This window comes from Xiphophorus hellerii, chromosome 3, assembly GCF_003331165.1.
Source record: "Xiphophorus hellerii strain 12219 chromosome 3, Xiphophorus_hellerii-4.1, whole genome shotgun sequence".
Lineage (NCBI taxonomy): Eukaryota > Metazoa > Chordata > Actinopteri > Cyprinodontiformes > Poeciliidae > Xiphophorus > Xiphophorus hellerii.
This window is the reverse complement of record NC_045674.1, coordinates 20,250,945-20,275,748: the sequence shown is the minus strand read 5'-3', so window position 1 is coordinate 20,275,748 and position 24,804 is coordinate 20,250,945. Positions and strand designations below refer to the sequence as shown.

The 24,804-nt window shown below is 36.8% G+C and overlaps 1 protein-coding gene and 1 long non-coding RNA gene across 2 annotated transcripts; both read left to right on the top strand.

Annotated features, from left to right (window-relative positions):
- Window positions 1-4,956: 4,956 nt before the first annotated feature.
- On the top strand, window positions 4,957-5,826 carry LOC116716754 (protein SMG9-like). Its single transcript, XM_032557589.1, has 4 exons — window positions 4,957-5,120; window positions 5,219-5,293; window positions 5,436-5,604; window positions 5,720-5,826. The coding sequence occupies exons 1-4, from the start codon at window positions 4,977-4,979 to the stop codon at window positions 5,824-5,826; spliced, it is 495 nt and encodes a 164-aa protein (XP_032413480.1). The 5' UTR covers window positions 4,957-4,976.
- An 18,044-nt stretch (window positions 5,827-23,870) lies between these two features.
- On the top strand, window positions 23,871-24,565 carry LOC116716906 (uncharacterized). Its single transcript, XR_004338655.1, has 2 exons — window positions 23,871-23,945; window positions 24,271-24,565. It is a non-coding gene; the product is annotated as an uncharacterized LOC116716906 (long non-coding RNA).
- Window positions 24,566-24,804: the final 239 nt, after the last annotated feature.

The window sequence follows — 24,804 nt, the reverse complement described above, 5'->3', positions numbered from 1 at the left end:
TGTCACATCATTATGACTCAGGTTTACTAGGCCCAGAGTTGTGAGCAAAAGCTAAACAGCTGGTTCATTTAAGCTTTACTACGGGATTAATAATGAAACAATAATTGTGGTGTGTATTTGTGGCCAGCTTTATGGTATTCTTGTAATTTTGTTTGTACTGAAATTATAGCCTTTTCACCATCATAGTGTTTGGTCATGTTTATTACGTTTTCCATGTGCTCCATTCTACTGCAGAGCATTCAGTTGATTTTTTTCCCACTGTTTGCTCAACTAATCATTATCCAATTATTTAAGGTATTGACTTTTAACCAATTTTTGCAGTGTAAAATATAAAGAAAAGCTGTTATTGCAATACCATGGACTATGATCAACCCAGATTTTGTTATAAGAAAATGAGAGCCAGGACAAAGAGGGACAAATGTAGGAAGAAAACTTAAAACTGTAAAAAAAATGACACTGTCGACTTGGTTTTTTATCTCAAACAATAAAGGTTGGCATGTACAAAATGGACTTTTCTGCCTCTATTTTTAAAATCTCTGAATATCCAGTTCTCCCATGAATGCACCATAAAGACTATCAAAATTTTCAATAAAAAAACAAAAAACACTGCATGTGGATGGAAGTAAAAAAACAACATTTTTTTGCAAAACACATGGGTTAAAGTAGACAGAGCCTGATTTAGGCATACACTGCTACTTAACATGATAAAAATGTGTAAAAAGGCTTAAAATAAATTAATCTTTTACTTCAGCAGCATAGAAAAATACAAACACATTATATATATATTAATGTCTGGTACTAAATTGTAGTTTCTATTGCTGCTTTAAATAGAAACATGTGGAAACAGCAGCAGCATCATTTATGGTGTGTTTAGTTTATTGCTTCTCCTCAAGCTTGATCCATGGCTGCATTTCTTGGTGCTTTTTATGTCCACTTTAATCACCCAAGTCTTTTCATGGGATTAAAGAGGACATAAAGGAAAGGAGTAAAAAGTTTAATTTACAAACAACAGCATTCCCTGTTGTCCACATTAAAGTGAACATATCTCAGGGCTAAAGTGGAGATTAAATGTGAAATGGTGAAAAATGGTTAAAATAAGATTCGGAGGATATCCAATCAGTGGGACAAACTTTGCAACAGTGACATTGGGTCCTTTTAACTTAGCTTACCTTCTGGTTCCTTAATGATACAGACAGAACAAGCACTGCAAGGTAGTTGATGAGCCAATCAACAAATAATTGTAACCAGTACATTAAATACGAATGGACCATTAAAGTCATGCAGATAAATCAATATTAGCAGAAAGTTTAAGCCCATATGATGTCACTGAATCTCCGGTTGTGTAAAAGATATGATGTAAGAAATCCAAGATGCTATGTTTATTTTGTGAATGCTGCAGAGAATAAACAGTCAACTACAGATGTTAACTGGTAATCAAGTTTGCCTTGATGTCAAAAACTGAAAAACAAAGAATGAAAAAAAAGTAATTTTCTCAGAATAATCTGTAGATAAAATGGGTTCCAAACCCATCATTTTAACAAGCCATTACCAAAAAGTGTTGCGCCTATACTTTGTGCTAATGTTTTGAACCGTAGCTCAAAACTCTTTAAAATGATGTCTTTGTTGGAAGACAGAGCTCTATTAAAACTATTAGCCTGGAGCCGACATATTTTCCTCTGCTTCATCAGTCAGTTTGGGAAACGCAGCACTGGGAAGGCTCCAGTCATTGTGCAGCCTAATATAATTTTGGTTCATGCATTTGTTTTGGTTAGAAAATGAAAAAAAAAACAAATCATAAATTTGCCCTTGATGAGAACATCTTTCTCCAACAGTATTGTTATTGTTGAAATCTGGATGTTGTAAAGCATTTGTGACTGTGGAACGGCTCACTCTGCGTCTATCACTCCACAGCCACTGCCTAAAATCTCAGTTGATGGTAGCACAGATGGCACTATAGACTGCACATATATACACAGTCAACATAAACGCATTAAACCAAGTGATAGAGAAAAAGAGCAGATGCTATATTAATTTTCTCTCTGTTAATCCAACTCTCTGCGGCATGCCACACTTCCCCGTTTCTCTTGCTAAAGCCCGCTGAATTGGTATTCTTCTTCAGGCACAACTTCCTGCGGTAAATATTTATGGAGGGGACTGGCATGAGGTGATAAGGAGAAAGGGTTCGTTCATGATAAAACAGAAGTATTTAAACAGAATATTTAATGACACACTCGTTTCTATACGACACAATAACATTTCAGAGCTTTAAAAGGCGTTTCTAGAAGATTTTTGGTAAAGGTCAAAGATTTTTTCTGAAAACTTTTTTTCACCCTGGAGCAATGTGCTGTGTAGTGACTGTTTTTACTGGGGCGCTACAATCATAAATGAAACCATACAATGCCATACAGAGCTCTGTGGGCTGCAAGATTAAAATAGAAAACTATTTGTCCACACAAATGCAAAATAAAAACTATGCTTGAGGTTTTATTTTTGCTGCAGAGCTAAAACATCAAACTCCTAAGTGCTGCTAATCACATTTTTTCGCTAGCAGTATGTAAAATTTTGATATTGACACTCAAGTTCAAAGGGCCTCAATGAGCCTTTCAGTAATATTTTCTTTCTAATGCAACAGCTACACGCAAATTCATTAAGTAGAAAGGCTGTAAAATCACATCTGTTAAGCCTGAGGTGCATTGCTACTTAACACCTACATCTATATGTACATTTTATTTTATTGAATATCTTTAAGAGTCATAACCTAAGGTGATAAAACTAAACAATCTGCTTTGCACAATATAATTATAGCAATATCTCATATTATTTCTAATGTTATTATTTTCTTGCTTGTTGAAAAAAGTATAATCAGAATAAACACAGACTTTACATTTTTTTGACACATGGAATGATAGATTTGTTTCCCCACTTTTAAAAATGTGGAGGCAATAGCTCCACCTGATCCAATATGCAAGTGACCACACGTTGGACTAATCATTTATCACTTGACACATTTTTTAATGAATCATTTTATTACTGTCCAAATGTTATTGTTTTCAGTTGTGATTAACTTTTGTTTGGTACTTTTTGTGCCAAGTTATTTTAGCTTGGGATGACTAAATTTGTCTCCTCTGTGTATGGTTTTCTCCCATCGAAGTGTTTTGTCCTATAGTGACTTCTTGTAACACATTAATTGTACATTTCTTTTTGGTTTCTGTTGTTTATCCAAGATAAAACATATTGTTTTAAATAATTTGAAAACTAGTTTGATTAATCCGCAAAATAAATGATTTCCTATCCACCAGTCGAGCAGTCCCTGGTAGTTTACATCTCATTTATGTGTATTGTCAACAGTGACAATCTCAGATCACCCAGACTGGTCTCTCTGTAAGACTGCAGCTGTTGTGTATTTTACTTATCGAGTATTTTATTGAATAATCCTTCATTAAATGAGTAAGTGGATGTACATGTGCTACAGTGCATTCCCAGCCTTTGTTTTCTTAAATCCCTCAATTAAATCGGCATAAAGTGTTCATTGAGTTGAACTGGAGCTAGAAAACATCGTCTTCTCCCTCTCCATCACCCTCAGCTCTGGATTCCCAGAGGACTGTGTGTTGAGGCCCCTTCTGCACTCCATGATTACTTAATGAGTTTTTAAGAAAGAAACCAGGCCAGATAGCATGATACTCAATAAAACCAATGAGTTGTTGTACTAAAATGCATAACTTGAGTGTTTTACAGCTACCTTTTTGAGATGAAATGTTCTCGTCATTTGTTGTACTTTGTTTTTTCACATGTATAAAAGATTCAATAATGAAAAAGTGCATTTTTCTTGACCAGTGAGCTTTAGATTTAGATCAATCAAAACTTGGACATAATGCAGCACATTGTATGTCTCCCAAATTTCTAAGATATGGAAAGAAAACAAAAAAATAAATCTGAGTAACTCCTTGGTTATCAAAGTGTCTGCAACCGCAGGTACCCGGTGTCTCCATGGTAACCCCTGCTGTACACGCTGATCAATGTTGGCATTCCTCACAAGTTCAAATAATCACTTTGGGGTGCAGCTCAGGATTGCATTGGATGGTCAGCTCACGCAACAAAACCACCTCTTTGTTACCCTCCATTGTAAGATGTCAGCACCACTGGTATTGATTCAGCAACATTTAATAGCACAAAAATGGAGCTGTGTTGTGCTTCCTGTAGGTCAGTGTTACTCTGTGCTTGGCTAACAGCTCTGCTGCTGACCCTTCGTCTCTAAGCTTGCTGCTTTCTGCGTGTCCTTGTGGCTATGAGGATGGCTATGCCGCTTCACCTCGACAACAAACCATGTATTATCTTCTACACATCACTGCAATGTGCCAAGTCCATGAAGTCAAATGTAAACAACATTTTCCTGATACAAAAAAAGAGACAGTTTTTACGCGTTCAGTTTTTGAACAGTGGAGCCACTCTCATGCAATGCTACTTACTTTTGCCTGAGATACTCTGGCTAACTTAGCCTAATAGAAAAGCAAAGGCAAACAATTTTTAATGAGTAAACATTTCCTCCTACATCCCATAAACCCCCCCCAAAAAACTCAAAGTTTGTATAGGCTTACTGCTTGCAAGAGCATAAAATTCATGTTTAAAATTGTCGTCATGATTGTAGTTGCGACAAAATGATTATATCAGGTTTTATGTTGTTTTTGTAAATTAACTACTGCAAATAATGGAAACATAATAATTAATCACTTGGCAGGTGAGTTATTGTTGTTTTGATTCACATTTAGACAAATCCAACAGGCAAATCATGCCAAATGAATTTAAATATACATATAATTGGTATGTCAGCTGCTTTTTTTACTGGGACATGAGTGGAGAAACCAACTGAGAAATAGTTTAACCATTGGAAATGTTGAGTATGAGACAGGATGAGCTTTTAAATCTTTTCAAAGGCAATACATGGCAGCGAGGATGTTGTATATTTGACAGCTGCCAATATGTCAGAGTCGGGTCACAGCCAGCCCGGGATGTACGGGCAAGGGAGGAGAAGGAGGCGACGCCGGGGAGAGAGAGATGGACCCCCTGGACAAAATCTGTCTGGCCCTAGCCGCGATCGGGAATACCAGCCGAGAGAACGAAGGGTACTTACAAACATACACTTTAAAGAAGGAACCACGTCCTGTTTATCAGATAAACTATTAATATATGTATATATGTGTGTGCACAATTTTATGGTCAGGATGGAAGTGAGGATCCACCAGGCCCCCTCATCCAAAAAACACCCATCATTCTTGCGAAGCCTCCAAGTGAAAGGGTAGGTCAGTTTGTTTTTATTTAGCTGCTTTCAATAAGTTTTTCTATCAGCCTTGTGTCTATGACAACTCTGTAAGTGTTTCTTACCCTAATGTCACGTGATCAATTCTTATAACTGTTTTGCTTTGGGGTATTTTTCTAAGGCCAAACCATCACAGAATGCACCTGTTAGTGGAGCTCCACTCCTGGAAAAGCCCATAATGCTAATGAAAGCCAGGGATGATGGAGGGAAGCCAGGGACACCTCCTGAGGCAGCAGCTCAGTCCTCTGGTCCTGGACCTTCTAAGGTAGAAAGGGAGAAAGGGAATTTCAGTACAGTTGCAATTATGACCACATTAAGTGTCAGCATGGACTTGCAGATCTTTGTATCCTCATCTCTTTTTTTATCTACTTGCCGCCATCTTTATTTTTATATTTTTCTTTCCAGATTTCACTACGCAGCATGTATCTGGGACGGTGTTAAAAAGTCATCGGCCCTCTCTGAGTACAGCCGACTCCTCTGCTAAATCTTTGATCTTCAGGGTCATTTTATAATGATAAGTTTTCTTAAAGAACAATGCTTGCCTGAAGAGAGAGACTCATTCACTCAAATGATGAACTGTACAGTTTAAATTGCTCCACTCAGCACAGTGGTGGAGGAGGGAGAATGTTACAAGACAATACTTGTGGAGCGCAGTGTCTGTGGTAAAAAAAACAATTTGTAAATTATATTTTAAGAAAAACACAAAATAAAAAAAAACATTGAATTAAACCGATTTAAAGTGTCTGTTTATTACAATAGAAGACTGTTACATTATTATGCTTGCTGTAATGCTGACTAAATCTATGGTGAATTGTATATAAAGTCTTTAGATGTACGCACATGCTGTCAGGAACCGGTGTGCAGGTGTGTGTGTGTGTGTGTGGGGGTGTGTGTGCGTGTGTGTGTGTGTGTGAGTAACACATCTTCTCTAGCGAGGATCTTTGTGAGGAGCCAGGGCAGTCGACACAGGTGGAGATCATCAGCCTCATCTTAAACCAGTGTTAAAAACACAAGTAAAAAAATTGAATGATGTTGATTCAATGCCTTCTTCTACAACAAGATTAAAAAGTATAAATAGATTTCATGTCTTATTCTACCATAAGAGTTAAAAGGTAATAAACTTAAAAAATAAGTTAATAAATATGTTCATAAATATAGATAAAATTGCTAAAAATCTTAAAAACTGTGAAATATGCCTTTAGTGATTGCTTCTAGTGACGGATTAAAGTACCAATAGCTGGCACAGTCTGATTTTACATCAGCCAATAAGGTTGATTGTCCCGCCCCTTTAACTGCAGCGCTGAGCGTTTGCTCAGATTGCGTCAGACACGCTGGAGAGCTCAGAGCTGGCGGTTGCTTCCGTTAATAGCCTAGAAGATCTTATTGAATTAGACGAAGAATCTTGGAAATCGGTAAGAAAAAACAATATTAAAATAGTTCCCAAAATATATAATTCAAAGTAGTAAATCTGTTTTTATTAAATCTCAGAAAAGCTTCCTTTGTGAGCGACTGAAGTCGGAAAAATCCGTTGGTAGCGTCGCAGCATCGGTGAGTGATCGCACGTGCTCGGCAGTTGGCTCAGTAAATTCGGTGAAAATTGGCTAAAATACCTATTAACTGATCAAATTTACTAAAAATAAAATGGGATTGTAAGATTTTATATTATTATTGTTGTGTATGTTGTTTTTTTTCTATGTAATTGCACTTATTTTTCTATTAGCACATTCTAATATTTCAAAAATTAAAGTTTTCTAAAGGAAAAAAGTTAGTGCGCTCAGCGTTTTTACTTTCTCCTAACTGCCAGAATTCTTGTTGCCATGGTAACATGAGAGAAATGTGTCAAAGATAGTTTGTTGCTAAGGTTGCTCACTCGGTCATGTTTCTGCAAATATAAAGTAATACATATGCCACACTCTGCATTTCAACATTTTTTTAACCATTCTAAGCATGAATTTAGACATACAATTTGTTTACTATGAACTAATTTATCAACTCATCAATGTAACACATTTTCATTACGAACTAATTTACAGTAGCACATTAATAATAACAAAAAAGAAATAAAAAGAGTACAATCAATATTTTGTTTTTCAAGGCAAACAATTTTTAATGAGTTCCTTCCTACATCCCATCAAAAAAAAAACAAAACTCAAAGTTTATATAGTCTTACTGCTTGCAAGAGCATGAAATTCATGTTTAAAACTGTCGTCATGATTGTAGTTGTAACAAAATGATTATATCAGGTTTTATATTGTTTTTGTAAATTAACTACTGCAAATAATGGAAACATAATAATTAATCACTTGGCAGGTGTGTTATTGTTGTTTTGATTCACATTTAGACAAATCCAACAGGCAAATCATGCACAATGAATTTAAATATACAAATAATTGGCATGCCAGCTGCTTTTTTTACTGGGACATGAGTGGAGAAACCAACTGAGAAATAGTTTAACCATTGGAAATGTTGAGTATGAGACAGGATGAGCTTTTAAATCTTTTCAAAGGCGATACTTGGCAGCGAGGACCCCACTGTGACAGATGGCAGAGGGAGGTGGGGGAATAGAGGAGTACGGCAGATCAGACCTGACTCATGATTGAAGCACTGGAGGATGAGGGTTTTTGGAACTCGGGACGAAAACTGGGTGATGCAAGAAGGGATTTCAGGATTGAACCGAAACATGAATCATCTAACTTTAACGACACTTCGGAGGGTCCCGACCCAGGAGAGCTTTTCAAGGGGTTTGAACAAGTTTGCAAAAACATGAAGCGTTCCATTATAAGGCTCTTGGTGAAGGACACTGTTGTGCTTAATTTCGCTCTCATGTTGAGCTTTGTGATGAGATGGATTCATTGCATCGCATCTTGAACCTGGGTCGTTCTTATTTGCATGCAATTAAGAATTTAGCTGAGCAAAGGACATGACTCTCTTATGCAGCATATGCTTATGGGGGACTGATTGCAAATGTTGTGAAGCAGTCTGAAGCCTATTGCTGGATTTATTAACCCTTTAGTCATGTTGTTTTGTGGTTGTTGTAAATAGGTTTTGCTGGGAAGAAGCATGCACACACAACTCTGACAAAAGCGACCTAATTATTGGGGATTTGAATAGCAGAACTGCACCGCTAGAAATGTTAAGAAGAGAAAATCTAAAAAACTGATTTGAAATCTAACATCAAATAAATAATTATATAATAGTAAGCTAACATGTTTTTACACTTTTTTTTTTTTTTTTACATTAAATCAGCAAATTTTATTATATTGTGAGAAAATTCTGTTGATTACAATATAATATTAGAACAGAATAAGCATGATTTTAAATTGGAAGGACATTTTTAATTCAGAGGTTTGGTGGAGAACATTAACAGCATCATGAAGATGAAAAAATACGGCAGGCAGGCCAGGAATATGCTGTGAAGAAGTTAACAATTTATTTAGATTATAAAACAGTATATCAAAAGTTTAACATTTCTACCAGGGTACATAAGAGCAGCTTTATAAAAGAAGCTACCAAGAAGCCCTATGGTAACTCTGGACGAGCAGCAGAGATTCACAGATCCGGTGGAAAAATCTGTTGACGGGACAGCTTCTGTGCAAAATAGCACAGAAGCTGTGCAAAATACTTGCATATAAAATTTCAATAAAACAAATTGTTTGTTGCATGGCAACATGTGAAAGTGATAATGTTTGCAAGACAATCTCCTTATCTTAAATCAGAGAAGTCCAACTTTCGAATTTCCTTGTTTTGAACTGGATTCTCTCCCTCTTGGCATGATGACCCAGGAGAAATCTTGATGAGTTTACTGCTTCGCCTGTTTTCTAACATCCAACACTTACCGCCATCTGTTGTGCTTAAGTACAACACGCCCTCAAGTCCAAATCTCATCACCTGATTTTCAAGTTATGCTGCTCTGCTCCATTCTCTTATCCTCTCATCCTCCTCGGGGAGCCAATGCCTTTGGAGTCGGGCTTTGTGGATGGAAAGGGTCCAATCTTTATGGAACACTAGGTATTCAATCTTGTCTTTCCTCTCCACCTCCTTGATGATCTCTGCAGTCCTCTTTAGCTTTATCTTTCAGAGAGAAGCAACTATCTGCATCATCTCCCTCCCTCTGTAAATTGTTTTTCCACACCTCCAGTGACTAGTTACACGCTATCGTGATTTACTGAGTGATGCTTCAATGATTTTGTATCTCTTTGTTTAATCAAAAAGAAACTAACACAGGGGCAGAAGTATTAATGTCTTTTTCTCCACCTATGAGGAGCTGCTGTTTTTGTTTTGAGACAAAAGACGGGCAGACCTGTCCATTTTTACAATCTAACGTGAAATGTTTATGTATTCCTATGGCGTAACAAGTCCTATTAATAAAACAACATCATAACATATAGTAATAACCTTGTTAGGTTAATCCTGCCAGCATTAAATTATCGTAAAAGGCTTTTACATAATTACGCTGTTTATTGAAGAACGTTGCTACTTTACAAGCTATCTGATGTTTATTCATGTTCTTGCCAAGCCTCTTAATGTCCCCTGGTGCATAGGCCATGCTTGAGTTCAATGTTTCTATTTTAAATGTGTGCGTTTTACAGCTTCATTTACTAGTAAGAACATTAAATAAATGTAATGCAGATGAAAGAGACTTATGTACATCCAGCGAAGCAGAAAACCAGCACTGTTAAATTTATTTCAGAGCAAAGTTCAATTTACTTTTTAAGGACACACTGACATAGCCAAATTTCTCAAGAAGGCATAGAATGAAATATGAAAAAGGCAAATTGTAAATTATTAGAGGTGAGCTTCTACCACATTGGGTAAAACAAGTACTCAACACATCAATGTTATTCTCAGTTTAAGTATTTTTAATAGGACCATAAATGTAAAATTTACACCTGCTGTTGACAAGAACCCAAATAATCAACACATACAAAAAAAGTGAAGAATTTTACTTCATAAAAGAAGTTGTGTTATAAAGTTGAATGGTACGGGGAATAAGTATTTAACACAGGAAGTAATGACTGACAAGAAGGCATAGGATGGCAAGAAACCAGCTGGTTTGTGCAAATCAACATCATTGGTATATTATTTGAAGGCAGTCAATATGGTAAATTAAGAACAGAAATTTGTTTGTTTAGTTTTTACTACACATTAGTTAAGTAGCAAATCTTGAAAGGTAAAAATATGACCAGACATTAACTCACTTTTAACTTGTATGAACAACACTGATGACAACATATCAACAACTTAACGATGCTAAAAAAAAAAACTTCTGGACTCAATGTCATGTCTGCCTACATTATTTTGTACAAACCAAATGAAAATATGTCAGGCTTAATCTGCAGGTGTATATCCAATAAGATATCAGAGATGTAGGTGAATGGTTACTTGGGTTTTCTCAGCTTTAGCTGAACCTCTGGGGATTAGAGCTCATTCCAGTGCTTTCAGGTGACTGGAGGAATTAGGCTTGTGCTGGTAAAATATTATAACGTTATGATAACTGTGAAAAATACTACTTTTTCGTTGTATCATACTTTAGAAACAAAGATTTCTAACAAAACATAATAAGTTGATCTCTTTGACTGCAAAACCAAATAGAGACCCCAACTGAAACATAAAAAGTCAAAATAACCAGTAATCTTTTCATGATGTTGAGACAGAAGGCGATCATATATTTCTATTTACTAAGATTTTGCCCAGAAGTTTGAAAGCAGAAACTGCCTTTTTTTTTTACTTTTTGTGTTGGATACCTTGAACAAGATGAAGATGGTAAATATCCATGTCTTAAATTAGGCTTCAGGATAATAATTATTCATAACCTAAGAAGATTTGATGACAGCGATCCAAACTGAGAAAGTTAGTTTCATCACAAGTTATAACAAACTTGAACTGGAAATTACTATTGAACATTCCTGAGGGGTTCTTCAAATATTTTTGACTGCTGTGTGCAGTCCTTAGCGATGAACCTGAGGGCCTCATTGCTTTGACCAACTCTGTTTTAGTTGATGCCAAAAACTTAGATAAACCAGGATATTTTAAGTAGTTCTAGTGGCCATAAACAGTTTATGCTTAAACTTTCACGTTGGCATAGGTGTTCATATTTTGTAATGCTAATTCAGGGTTGTGACAGATGTTTTGTTGTCAGTTTGATGTTTGTTGTGACACCTCCTTTTATTTTTCTGCTTACTTCTGGTTGGCAATAAAAGCCTCGTCTGCTCTTCAAGTCTGTTCTTCCCACCAGAGATCTGAGCAGTGGAGGCGAGGAAGACCAATGTAGGATGTTCCATTTGACAAAATGGAACATCCTTTTTTAAATAATGTCACTAGAATAATTAGATCTTTTGTTCCTTGTGTTGGTGGAGCATCAATGTAAGATGAGAAGGGACAGCTTTAAGCAATTTGAAATCAGATCACAGTCTGTGGTTGTCTTTTTATTAGAAGATTTCTACAAAAAAGTACATCAGTTCATCTTTGGTAATAGCTCCTTCAAGTCTCCTCTCTTCTCAGTTCTTTCCTCTTTTAAATCTATCCTAGGAATTGAGAAATCCCTCAAGATGCTGTGTGGAATCGATTTCCAGGTCACAGACATACGCACGGAAAAGAGCAAACAAGGTCACACAAAGCAGAGACACTGGAGGAGGAAATCTTTGACAGTCAAAGTAGAGCTACCGGGGTTTTTTTCCCCCTTAAAACTCTTTCTTGGCTTTAATAAAAAAATATCTCAGGGTCAAGGGAAAATATTAATGCACTTCCTAATGTAATAATTACCATTTCAGCTAAGTTAATTAGAAGAAATATGAAATAATTTCTGTCATGAATCATGGTTGTGAGTAGGAAGGAAGGAAGGTTTTTTACAAGCAGGAAAATAAGGAGTATCATGAAAAATTAAATTAACAAGCTCATAAAGCCCAGTCAGGATGACAAACTGGCAACTAGTGGGTGCAGATAGTAAACAGGATGCTATGAGTATGACCAGCTGATGGCTGGAAAAAAACAAGTTGAAATTTACATAATGGGATTACTGGATGAGTGACAAGTGTCCTGAGTACTAATGAATGGCAGGTGTGCTGGAACTGAAGCCTGAAGAAAACTAATGAAAGGGAATGACAAAAATGGACTAAACAAACTGAACTGGTATCAAATGCAAAAGCAAACACAAACTAGATGAAAAAAAACCCATCAAAAAACATTTGATTTGAGGTCAATTTGCCACTTTGCTAATTTACACCCTGCTCTGTATGAAGTCCTTGCCATTTTATCATCATATTCTGTTTTGTACTGTAAACAAAACATTGTGTACACAGGTCCTTGCTGGCTATGATTCTGCAACTTTTGGAAGCATCTCTGCTTTAATACGCTGGGTCTAAATAATTTGTTTTTTTGTAGGATACTGTAGAAGTTTATTCCAGGATAATGAGGCAATTTGGGCATTCAGTTTGGGTTTGGTTTGGTTACGGTACTTTAAAGTTTCAGTCCACCGTCCCTTGAGGACTGGAGTACAAAACCACTGAATTAAACAGTTGTATGTGACTTACAAGCATTTTTGTGATATTTTCATAATATGAAGACATGCAGTCATAAAGTGCATCAAACAAGCATAAGCTAAGTCATACCACAGTAGATGGAAACATAACTCTAACTAGTCCATATCTAATCATATATCACCTATTAGTTCCACAAATTTTCTGGAAAACAAACAAAATATTTTCTATTTATCAACCCTGCAAAATGTTATTGTTGAGATGGACTGAATGTATTCAACAAACAAAGCAATAAGCTTCTGTAAAACTGACAGCAATAGTGTCGACCTTCTCCTGGACACAGTCTCAGGATCCTGCATACAAACTTCACTGTTGCAGCATTCAAAGACAGCAGATGGGATTCATCGATTGCTCTCCCCAGAACCCAACATTTGGCAGGAACTATACTTTCTCATTTTCTCTTTTTTACCACCACACTTTACTCCACACATTTTGCACATAACTTCGGCAGTCTGCTTCACTTGGAGTTGTTTCTCCTTCCATTTCCCCTCCACTATGTTTGAAATTCAACGTTTGTTTCACTTTTAAGGGGTCTGCTTAGAGGCTTGGATGGTAATCAGCATTTGGAGGGAATGTGATGCGTTCATGGAACCTTGTTGTCCTGACCTCGGGTATGTTGCTGGGATCTAAAGCCATCATATCTGATGTCACAGTAGACTGAGATGCAGAACAGGCGGCAGTAGTGTAAAAGGTTATTAAAACATCTGGGTGGCTCGTCAAAGTTTTGTCTTCTTCTAAAAAAATTACTGTGCTTAATTACATACTGTACATATATAATACATACTATCTGACAGCAGTTTGGGTAAGCTGTAGGAAAAAAGAAACTGTGACAGTGTAATCGATAAAATATTAGAAACTTAATCTTGAAAACATTTAGAAAGCGTCACATTAAAAAAGATAAACTATATGAGGCTCAATGACAGGGGTCTCAACCTCGAGGGCCGCAGACCTACAGTTTTTAGATGTGCCACAGGTACAAAACACTGGAATGAAATGGCTTCATTACCTCCTCCTTGTGTAGATCAGTTCTCCAGAGCCTTGCTAATGACCTAATTATTCTATTCAGGTGTGGTGCAGCAGAGGCACATCTAAAAGTTGCAGGACTGCGGCCCTCGAGGACTGGAGTTTGAGACCCCTGCTCTATGAGGTACACTTAAAGACAGAATACACTGGTCTATTTCCTATGTAAGAAAGCACAATGGAGGGACAGAGACAGAAACACAGAGACAATAACAGCATTAATGAATTCAAGGAAAAAATGCATTGGCTGTCTTTACCAGGAGCTCTTTTTTCCTGATTTTGTTGTGTTATATTGTTTCATGAACCTATTTGATTTACTTTTTTAATCTGTGAAGGGCAGAGTATATTTAAGCTTCAGCCTACATACTGCACCTACTGCAGGTAGTAAACTGAATAATAAATTGAATAAATTTAACAGTATTACCACACAAGTTTAATGACGTAGCGTCCTTCCTTTAGAGTACACAATTCAAACTGACATGTAAAAAGGCAATAAAAACAGCAGGAGCATTTGAGAAGTCTTGCTCTGTTGTTCATGTGGTTAATGAAATTCGAGTGTGGTAGTTTTAGCTGGCAGATATTTGAAATAAACCCATTTTTTAACCTTAAAGTACAGTACTGTTAGTTAATCATTTTTTATTTCAGGAAATGTAGCCAATGTAGCCTGACCTAATCTAACAGCGAGATAAATTGACTCAGAAGTCAAGACTAATCTTTTTTTTTTTCTCCAACTCTGTGTCTTTACTTTTGATACCCTCCACAATAAACCCCATTTCCAAGAATCTGCACTGTCCCATCAAACTCTTTTTTTGTTTTCAAGTTTACAGTTCACCATAAAAATATTCTGAATTACTTTCACAGCCTCAATTGGTACTAATTTTTGTTCATTTATCATATTGTAAATAATCATGTGTGAAATTAGCACACGTTGAAAAAATTAACAATTAACTCATGATACCATCAAGGAATTTGGCATGAGTTTTTCTTTGTTGTTGTATTGGTTTTCAAACTTTTATTAAAAAATTAAAGCACAGCATTTATTATCTTTGAAGACATACAAATGAAATACATTCAGGTCCTCTGTATATAAATTTGGGCTCTCCTCTTCAATAAAATATCCATTCTGTTTCAACACATTAGGTGACAAAATAAACAATTGTGTAAATTAAATACATCTCTGTGTTTTATTATTATTATCTGCTATTTGAATAAAGTAAACTCACCAACAACAGCTGCCGGCTCCAACAGCAGGGCAGTCCAATCTATTTTCTGATTAATAAAAATCTTCACACAGACAGATGGAAATGCGAAAGAAACTTAATTACTTTGTTGAGAGACAGTAGATTAATGTTTATTTTTCACCTGGAATCTGAACAGCCACACACACTATACCAAAAAAAAGTTTTATTAAAATGTTATGCACAGATTTTATAGATGCTACAGAACTTTAAGTTTTTTTTAATATGTTATACATTTTTTCAACTGTAGATCTACTTATAACTTTGTTTTATATAGACCAGGATACTTTGCAGGATAAAAAAAAACCCCAGCGTGACAGCCGCTTTAATGTGGCTATTTAGGCTTTTTGCGCTATTTTCACCTCTGCCGTAGATCTCAATGATACAAGTTTAGTATTTAATTGCCAGCTGGTGTCTGGATCAAAAAAGCTTTTAAAGTCTGACAAATATGTCGGTTTACAGCAAGCAGAGGTTTTGTTATGCTTTATTATCAACCAGGAGTGGAGTCAGGTGGTGGGTCAGATACAGATCACTAAGGCAATACTTACTGCAGACAGCATGGAAAGCAATTTTACCTTGGGTGGTGGAGATAGAGGAATTGTAGGAGTTAAAAAGATGAGGGATAGTGGAGGAAGGTCGTGTGCTAAGAATAGTGGGAAGAAAATGATGGGGTGTCTGTAGAGAGGAAGATTTAAAGAAATGCTGAGAGACGGTTTGACATGCTCCTCTGACAGAAAACGTTGCTTAGAGGAGATGGAAGTGAGGAGCCATGGTTGTAAGAGACCTCATCTTCAGCAGAAACTGCAAATTCAAGACAGAGGAGCTGGCATAAAATCTTTATGACAGCAGGTGTCATTCCTGTAGAAGCATCATTGACAGAAACAAAGAAAGCCACCTATCTTCAGGGAATTTGTACTTCTGTAATGTGGAAATCGGATGTAGGAGGAAAAAAATAGATAAGCCTCATTTTCCTTTTAAGCATTGCCTCACCGATGCAAACAGGTTGCTATTTATTTTTCAGTCTGTAGTCTGGAGGTGCAGAGTTAAATGATTCAGGAGCCCAAACCGTGATCGAGAAAACACCTCTTGCCAAAGAAGTTTGCACAGGTGTACAGCCAGCTGGCAGTGACTACAGTTAATGTGCTTAAAGGCAGAAAATTCAAGTAGGTACTCAAAAAGAATCTTTCCCCCCTATATCAGCTTGAGACTAACAGCTTCAAGTCAAACTCAAGTTTCAATGAAGGAAAAAAACTCAAGATAATACCTGCTGGTAGTTTGTGTGGGAACGTCTCTAAAGGTAGATTAATGTTTTGGGACCCATCTGAATATGCAGAGTAAAAATCCAAACTATATCTTTAATTTATGCGACCTGAAAGCCAAAACAACACGAGTCTATAGTCAATTTCTTTATGACCACATTTTTTCCATCTTCATATGACCAGCAATAATTATGCACCTTGCCACAAGCTCAAATCATCTGAAATTTGTGGAGCATAACAATCCATGTGAACACTGAACTTCAGTGGAGTCACCAGATCTCAATACAACAGAACACTTTGAGATGTAGATCAGGAGATTCATTATGGATCTACAGCCAACACATTTCCAGTAACTGTGTCAGACTCTCTGGTCAGCATGGGCAAATACCTGGGTAAATATTTAGGCATTTGCAAATACCTAAATTCCTAGTGAGGGAGTTCTGATGGCAAAAAGGGAGTCCAGAGTCCAGATTAGTAAAAGCCTGGTAAATATGTGATGTAATGATCAATGTCATGTTTGCAGTTTATAATAGATAAAAAGATATAGATGTAGATATAGATATATAGACACTACATGTGTGTATATACAGTGTATATATATATATATATATATATATATATTTTTTTTTTTTTATGTTTTATATTTTTTTTCACCTGTTACATTGAAAAATGTATAAGGAGTTTCATGAACAATCACAGTTCATATTGGTTTAATCTTTTAGTACATATGGGATTAGAGTATTATGACGATAATCTTAGAGTGCCATCCAGATGGTTTGAGCATTCAGTATATGTTAAAGGAATTACTACATTACTTCGGTTTTTGAAAACAACAGCTCCCTAATTAGATTTTAACTTAGACTCATCATGGTCTGTTATTAAAGGCGTAAATCCCCCTAAATGTAACACTCTACAGTACTGGTATACCCTACATTGTGCTTTTATTTTACCCAGGAGGGCAAATGGATGCAAATTCAGATGCACTTTTGACCCAGCATGCTTAAGTTTTAACAGTGATGAATACAGATAAAGAATTTGCATGCCTACGGCGAACTGTAAATGCAAAAGACACATGCGATGGGCAGCATCTGAAATCTTTACAGCAATTACAATCAGGCCAATGCACACAGTTTTCAATGGTTCAGGTTTAACACAAGGAAGAAATATATTGAGTTGAAACATTGCATGACACCAGGTATTATTCACTGTTTTTTTATACACATCTCAAGGTCTGATTCAGGTATGTATTTGAAAACTGAAGTCCTTTGTTTATTAAAAACTTGCACATTTATTGCACCAAGGACTATTAAACAAGCACAGAGTAGTTAAACATGGAAGCTGTGGTGCAGAATACAAAACCAAAATGCAAATGTGACTCTGTGCTAATATTACAACCTCCAAAGACCCACTACATGGGCAGAGAGGCGAGATCTGCTGTTTTTCTCCACGGCTGCGGGCGTGGAGCAGGGGGAACACAAGCCAAACACAAAATGTGGAGAATGACACTTGATTTCCGTGCATGAATGAGACTCAGGTGGATACTTAAAGTGTGTGGGAAACAGGGGAAATTAACATGTTGCAGATCATATCAGCATTATTAGCTGGGAGAGATTTTTGAACAGCTACTTGTAAACCTGTTGCAAACAAGCAAAATTAAAGGTCAGGCTGCTGACAATTCGCCTGCTCCTTCTGCACCTGATTTTTTTTTTCCCCCAGCAAACGCCTGTCACTCCTTTTCTGCATGTTCACGTATCATCTCATAAATCAGCGTCTGTGTTTGCCATTTTGGCAAGTTATGGAAGGCAATGAGCCTTTATTTGTGTCTGTATTATCTTCCCTGTGCTATGCTGTGATGTACTATTGTTTCTGGGAAAGTTGCCAAGACAACAGGACTGAAGCTAAAGTCTAACACAAGGTTACATAAGTGCAAATCTCTGTCTGAGCTGTGTCAATACCAGGATGTAAACCAACACAAAAGGCACTCAAAACCGAACCAGAGTCTCTGTTTGTGTTCTTAATGCTGTACTGTGGAAGTCTTACTCAAAGCATTCTATTTTAAAAAGGTTGAGCTGGATATGTTAAGAAAACCCCATGAAACTAGAAAAGAATTGGATATGACTCTTTATTCCAAAGACTGTATCTCATCAGGATTTTAATTTATTTAAGGTTTTGTGATTAATTGGTTTATTATTAACTGGAACTGTGTGTGAGGCTTTGCCAATTTGTTGTGCGGACAATTAAAAACAAAGGATTGTTTTGTTAAAAATTCAAAGCAAAATGAATCAGAAGAATAAGTCAACAAAAATAATAATGCATAACAAAGAGGAATGCCATTTCATTCTAGCTGTATAGTTTTGAACAAAAGGCACTAGCTGAGTCAGTGACTGCTTGTAATAACAAATTAATGCATTGCACAAAAAAGTTACTTTTCATTTAGATAAAGCAGGAAGAAGACAGAATCTCATTGTCTACTGCTTGATTACCCACACAGGAAGAAATTTGGTTAATAATTAAACAAATTTTATATGTTTGTATATTTATACAGTACAGACCAAAAGTTTGGACACACTTTCTCATTGAATTCAATGAGAAGGTGTGTCCAAACTTTTGGTCTGTACTGTATGTAAATGTGCTTTTTATTGATCCCTTTCATACTAATTAAATCACTAATTATTTTTCAATGCATAATGCTGTTAAAATCTTTACAGATTTCTTCTGTTTTTATTGTTTTGCCACATTTAAATGTTTCAGATAATCAATTAATTTCCAATATGGACAAAAATTACATACATGTAGCAGGTGTCTTTGCCTTGATCTGAACTAATCTGTGGGTAGAGCTAGACTCAGAGGATATTGTCTCTCAAGTTGGTTTCTGATTGTCAATATACAGTATGAGTCTCAAATTGAACTTTCTAGTTTTTACCACCAAATACAGTCAATTCCTGTCCCACACGACGTTGTTGCAGCTGTTGCCAAGCTGATGTCTGTGCATATCTTAGAGCTTTCTCTAGCATCACCTTGGTGTGTTGCCAGGTTTGCGAAATAAGAGAATGCTACAGTTTGCTTTAATCCTCTGACTCCTTTCAAAGAATGCGGCTCATGAAGGATTGTTGGGTTTTAACAGGCTCACCCAGGGTAACCAGCTTCTTAAATCCCTCCAGAAGTGATATGTGTCTGTACCCACGAGTTCTTTTGTGTTTTTTTTAGTCTTAAGTCTAGCTAATCTGCACAAAAGTAGATGGTGGATGATCTTGATGCAACTTTTTCCTCTTCATTTGTTGGATATCAAAATAATAAACAGAAGCTCATAATCATTTTTTGAAAATCATGGATTCTTTTCCTTCCACTTCATCATTATGCTATACTTTGTGATGGCCTTTCACACGACATAAATTAAAATGCACTGAAATGCGTGTTTGTATTATTTTGGGAGGTAAAAAGGTTAAAAGAATGATGAATCCCTTTGCAAAACATTGCATGCTTTACTGGATATTAAAAATACAGTCTTTACATTCTTTAACTTTCTTTATAACCCTCTACGCTTACTTTTGTACTGGACATGGAAACACAGACAAATTTCTCCAGTGTGGTGAACAAGGACAGGGCATATTAGTGACCTGTGACAGTGACAGCACACTCAATCAAGGGCAAAGGCCAGGAGAAAATAAAGCGTCTGCAAAAATTTTTACTCCTTTGATACTTGGCTTTGTACTCTTCAAGGAAGACAACAGCTTGTCTACTTTGAAGAAAGAAAGAAAACATAAACATGAGCTACTGTCAATATATTTTACTGTGAATAAAATATAATGTGAAGCCACAGACTTCGACGCTGCAAGGATCGTGTCAAAAGCGAAAAGATCAGAGGAGGGAATTCAAATTGTATTTCCAAAGGGATTTTTACTGTGCAAACACGGCTCCTTCAACACTCTTCCTTCCCGGTGTCATCTTGCCTCGAGCCCATAAATCTGCTCCAGAATCCTCCCAAACATTGGAGTCACTGTTGCCATGGAGGCCACCTCAATATCAAGTTTCCCTCCTCTCCTAATATTGTTACAGGGCGTATGAACAGCACCATTTCATTACGGGCCCCCTAAATCAGATTAAAGCGGTCCTGCTGTGGAGCAACCGGGGGCCTTAGACAGCTGTTACAGAGAGAAGGACTGGTACAAAAAAGCCATTTACATGTTCTGAGATCCTTCTTTATTAGATTTCCCCAGATGTTGTGATCATGAACATAAGGTGTATCGTGACTCCTTTTCTCCAGTGCAGTATAATAGGACTTTATTTATAGCTCTGCTACACCTTCATGTGAATGATCATCTAAATTATCAAGCTGTTTTCACGTTGGGTAAATTGTTACTAACCTTCTGTTAATCGGCACCCTTTTGCTTGCAAAACATTTATATCATTTGAACCTTTTTAGCTTTTTTTAACAGGACAACCTTAAATTTAAAGGATTTTTTTCCCCAAGTGGAATGCATATTTTATGCAATAGACCAACACAGATTACTGAGACTGGAAGTAGAGATCCACATCTCAAGTAGGAGTGTGTTTTGAGAGGCCAGGAGATTAGCAAAGCACTCCACAGATCTGTTTATTGAAGCGTGGCATGAAGAAAGACATAGATGAGAAACAGCTATAAGAAGTCCGGATCAGAGTTTGGTAATTAGCCTTACAGGGAGCATAGTCAGCATGTGCAAGAAGATGTTCAGGCCAGATAGATGGAAAATGGCCCTTTAGACCCTGCAAGCTGAAAGCCTTCCAGCAGGACAACAAACCTAAAACCTACAGCCTAAAGGTCTACAATAATGGAATAATATAGATCAAACCATGTTCATGTGTAGAGCTCACATTTTTTAAGGAACTCTGAAATAAACAAAACATTGACACTGTACTTTTAAGAGAAAACTAAGGCCTAAGTGTCTCCCCGCACTTTAAACTTGATACCTTTTAACTTCTTTCATATGTAAGGATATTCATGCAAGGGTGAAGCTCCTACTCAAAACTATCAAGTTACACTGAAGGGTTTTATGCTCTTTTTTTGTTTGTTTGTTTCTGGGTGGGAGAGGCAAAGAGGCACAGAAAAGCTGCAGCTTGGAACTCCTTTTCTCCAACCACCCTGTAGGTAAGTAAATTAAAGAACAACAGACATTTATTTCATTTTACATAATTGAAGATTTTGTCAGCTATCAGGCTGAAACGTAATCAGGATTTTATTATAGAAGAACATCATTAATTTCAATACAAATTAAATTAAAAATACATTATTAATCCAAAAGGGAAATTAAATATTGCTGTGACTCATATTAATTCAATATTTTTCAAAGAGTTGCTGTGGATGTTGGTGCCTCTGGGCAGGAGTGATCTCCTGTAGCAGTTTGAGGAAGCATCTGACTGAAGACACTCAGTCTTCAGGATGCTTAGGGTTGGATTTGTGAATGATGTCATGGCTCAGTAGTAGTTTAGAGCTACTTCTGGATGAAGTTGAACTAGCAACAACACTGTTCATGTGTCAGAATGGTCTAGTCAAAGTGGAGTACTCAATCCAATTGAGAATCTGAGTCAAAAACTCCTGTTCACAGACACTGTTCCTCCATTCTGACAGTACTTGAGCTTTTTTTTATTATTTTTTTTTAGAAAGAACAATGGGCAAGCAAAGCTGGAAGAGATTCCCCAAAAGGCTTAGAGTTGCAAAGATATAGTCCTACAAAGTACTGACTCTGCTGGGCTGAAAAAGATTATTTGTAAGTAAAACAATCATTTTTCTTCCACTACCTAGTCGTGTGGTGCTTTGTGTCACTTAAAATAACAATAAAATACATAGAAGTGGCTGTAAAATGACAAAATATGAAAAAGTTCAGGGGTTAAAAACAATGGGGGAGACACAGACATGGAGGGAAGCTGAGGAAGGCTGTCTTGTTTATACAAAACTCAGCAGATACTCAAGACACGGTAATGTCCTCCTGATGCTGCTGATCTGTGTCTCCGAGGGGCTTTGCTTTAGTGAGCACTGACAAACAAAAGCTTAGCACTCAAATATTGCCAAAAAGAGCTCCCACACACCAAACAATGTCTTAGTCTGTGCTACACACTGCTGCATGGGCAAATATGCCACCGCTATGCACAACGCTGGCATTGAAGTGGGCGTGCAAAGCACAATCCACTATAGAATGCCTCTTTTACGGTATTCAACATCCACCCGGTTGAAAACGGAGGTGACAATTTCAGTTTAGAGAGGTTTGCTCAGATTAAGCCACCCTTTCTTGCTTGCTTTATTCTAAAGCTTTGCATTTTTGTGGGTGTGAGAGGCTGCAGAACGAACAACACATTGAAAGCTTTCATCTTACCACCAACTGGACTCTAGTGAGGTGTGAAACTCCCCCTGGTTAACTCCCCCCCCCCTCCTGAAAACATCAATCAGACTCTTTCATTGTTTGCTTTAAGTCTACTTCAATTTAAAAAGGAATCAATGTTGTGCTCTCTTAGCTAACAGAATTTTACTAACACTGTATGAGGCTGAGTTTTCTTGCTAATCAGTATTGCCTCTAAGCCTCTCGTCTTTACTACAACAAATATGTATATGCATATGCATTAACAAACCATATTTGAAACTCTTCACCTCAACTGTCCCCAAAATACTTCTTCTTCTTAAAGCGGTCTGCAGAATTCATTTTTCCACACGTTTAATTGCTGCAACGTCTAATAGTTTGTAAATATGCCTAAAGTTTGGAGTTGTAGGCACGTGTAGATAAAATAACTCGAGCTATTTTTCTACTTTGAGTTAATTACTAATGACTCCAGGGATCTTTTTTATGTTTTGGTGTTTTTTCCACGTCAGTAACGCATATCTCTCCTAGTAACACCACATCAGGAGAGGAGAAAATGCTGCTCTATGATTTCACATGAAGAGACGGATCAGCCGCCGAAATCTTCAGCACTCTGCAGGGAACTTTAGAGTGATTGCAAAGTATAGGAACCTGAGTAGCTTTTTATTGGTTCCTTTTTAAAACGGGCAGCAGGGGGCGCTAGTAGGCCAGAAACCAGTTACTTTCTCGGGAGCTCTGAGCACCTGCTCCGGGTTTTCTCCTCAGATGTGCTGCATGAGCTCCTCTGCAACACAAAAGAAAGACAGCTCCTTTCCCTCTTTTTTTGTTTTTCTTGCAAAGTGCACACACTGCATAATATACAAAAAAGACAAGAAGGAAAAAAAAAACGAACACTCTTCACTTTGACACAGCCAGTAAGCTCACCAGATCCTCCGCCTGTCTGTCGATCCTCCAAATATTCCCACTTTTAAACTGAGCTCTGCTATTTATTTTGAATTGAACAGAGAACAATGCATGACATATGTGCCTTCTGACTTCGCTGCATAAAAACAGAGTTTAAACAGCATCTGATTAACGTGACTAAAACTTCATTTTCTGGGGTTTTGTAAGAAAAGCCTCTTTTATAAAAACGCCCTGCAGTGCCATTGTAGAGTTTAATGTTACGCTTCTCTTTCTAAAGGTTAATGCAGCAGATTTCATTATGTGCATGAAAGTGCCTCAGTGTGACACACCTCTTATGACAAGGATATCAGGTTTGGTTCGATTCTCCTCCTTTCTACCTTTCTCTTATTCTGTTCCTCTGCTCTTTGCATGTTTCTGTGAAGAGCCGTGTTGCCGCTCAGCTGACTCCGTTACCCACGGATGCATCACAGTCATACTTTTCTTTCTAAATAATTTTCTGTCAAATGTTGGATTTTAGTCCATTGCATGTATTTTAATGTGTTTCAAGCAAAAATGATCCTCTTCAAAATTATCTAAAGGATTTTTTTCGGCAGCTTTAAATTGTTGCATTGAAATTCCATAACATCAGCACCAAGTTTTATTGGTTTTTACTTTTTGTTTTCTCTTATCATCCAGGTCCCTTTGACGACATCAGGAGCAGTGATTTTAAATGCAGCCCTGTTTATAAGCCACACCTCTGGCTTTTTCAATTGACTTTCGTCATCTTGAACCAGCCGGGATGACGCATTGTTCAGAAAGTTTGTTGTTTTATTTTCAAGTAAAGAGTCCAACTCTTTCATTTCTCTGTCAGAATATGAAGGTGCCGCAGGTAAATCAACAAAGGTTAAATGTCAGGAAATGTTTATTGGTTTCAGCATTTAAATTAAAAGTGGAACTTGTGCAGTTTCATTAAACTCAGAATATATTTCAAGTATACATTTTTCTTCATTTTTTGGAAATTGCAGCTTACAGCCAATATAAATACACTGTTCAAAAAAATAAAGGGAACACTTAAACAACACAATATAACTCCAAGTAAATCAAACTTCTGTGAAATCAAACTGTCCACTTAGGAAGCAACACTGATTGACAATCAATTTCACCTGCTGTTGTGCAAATGGAATAGACAACAGGTGGAAATTATTGGCAATTAGCAAGACACACTCAATA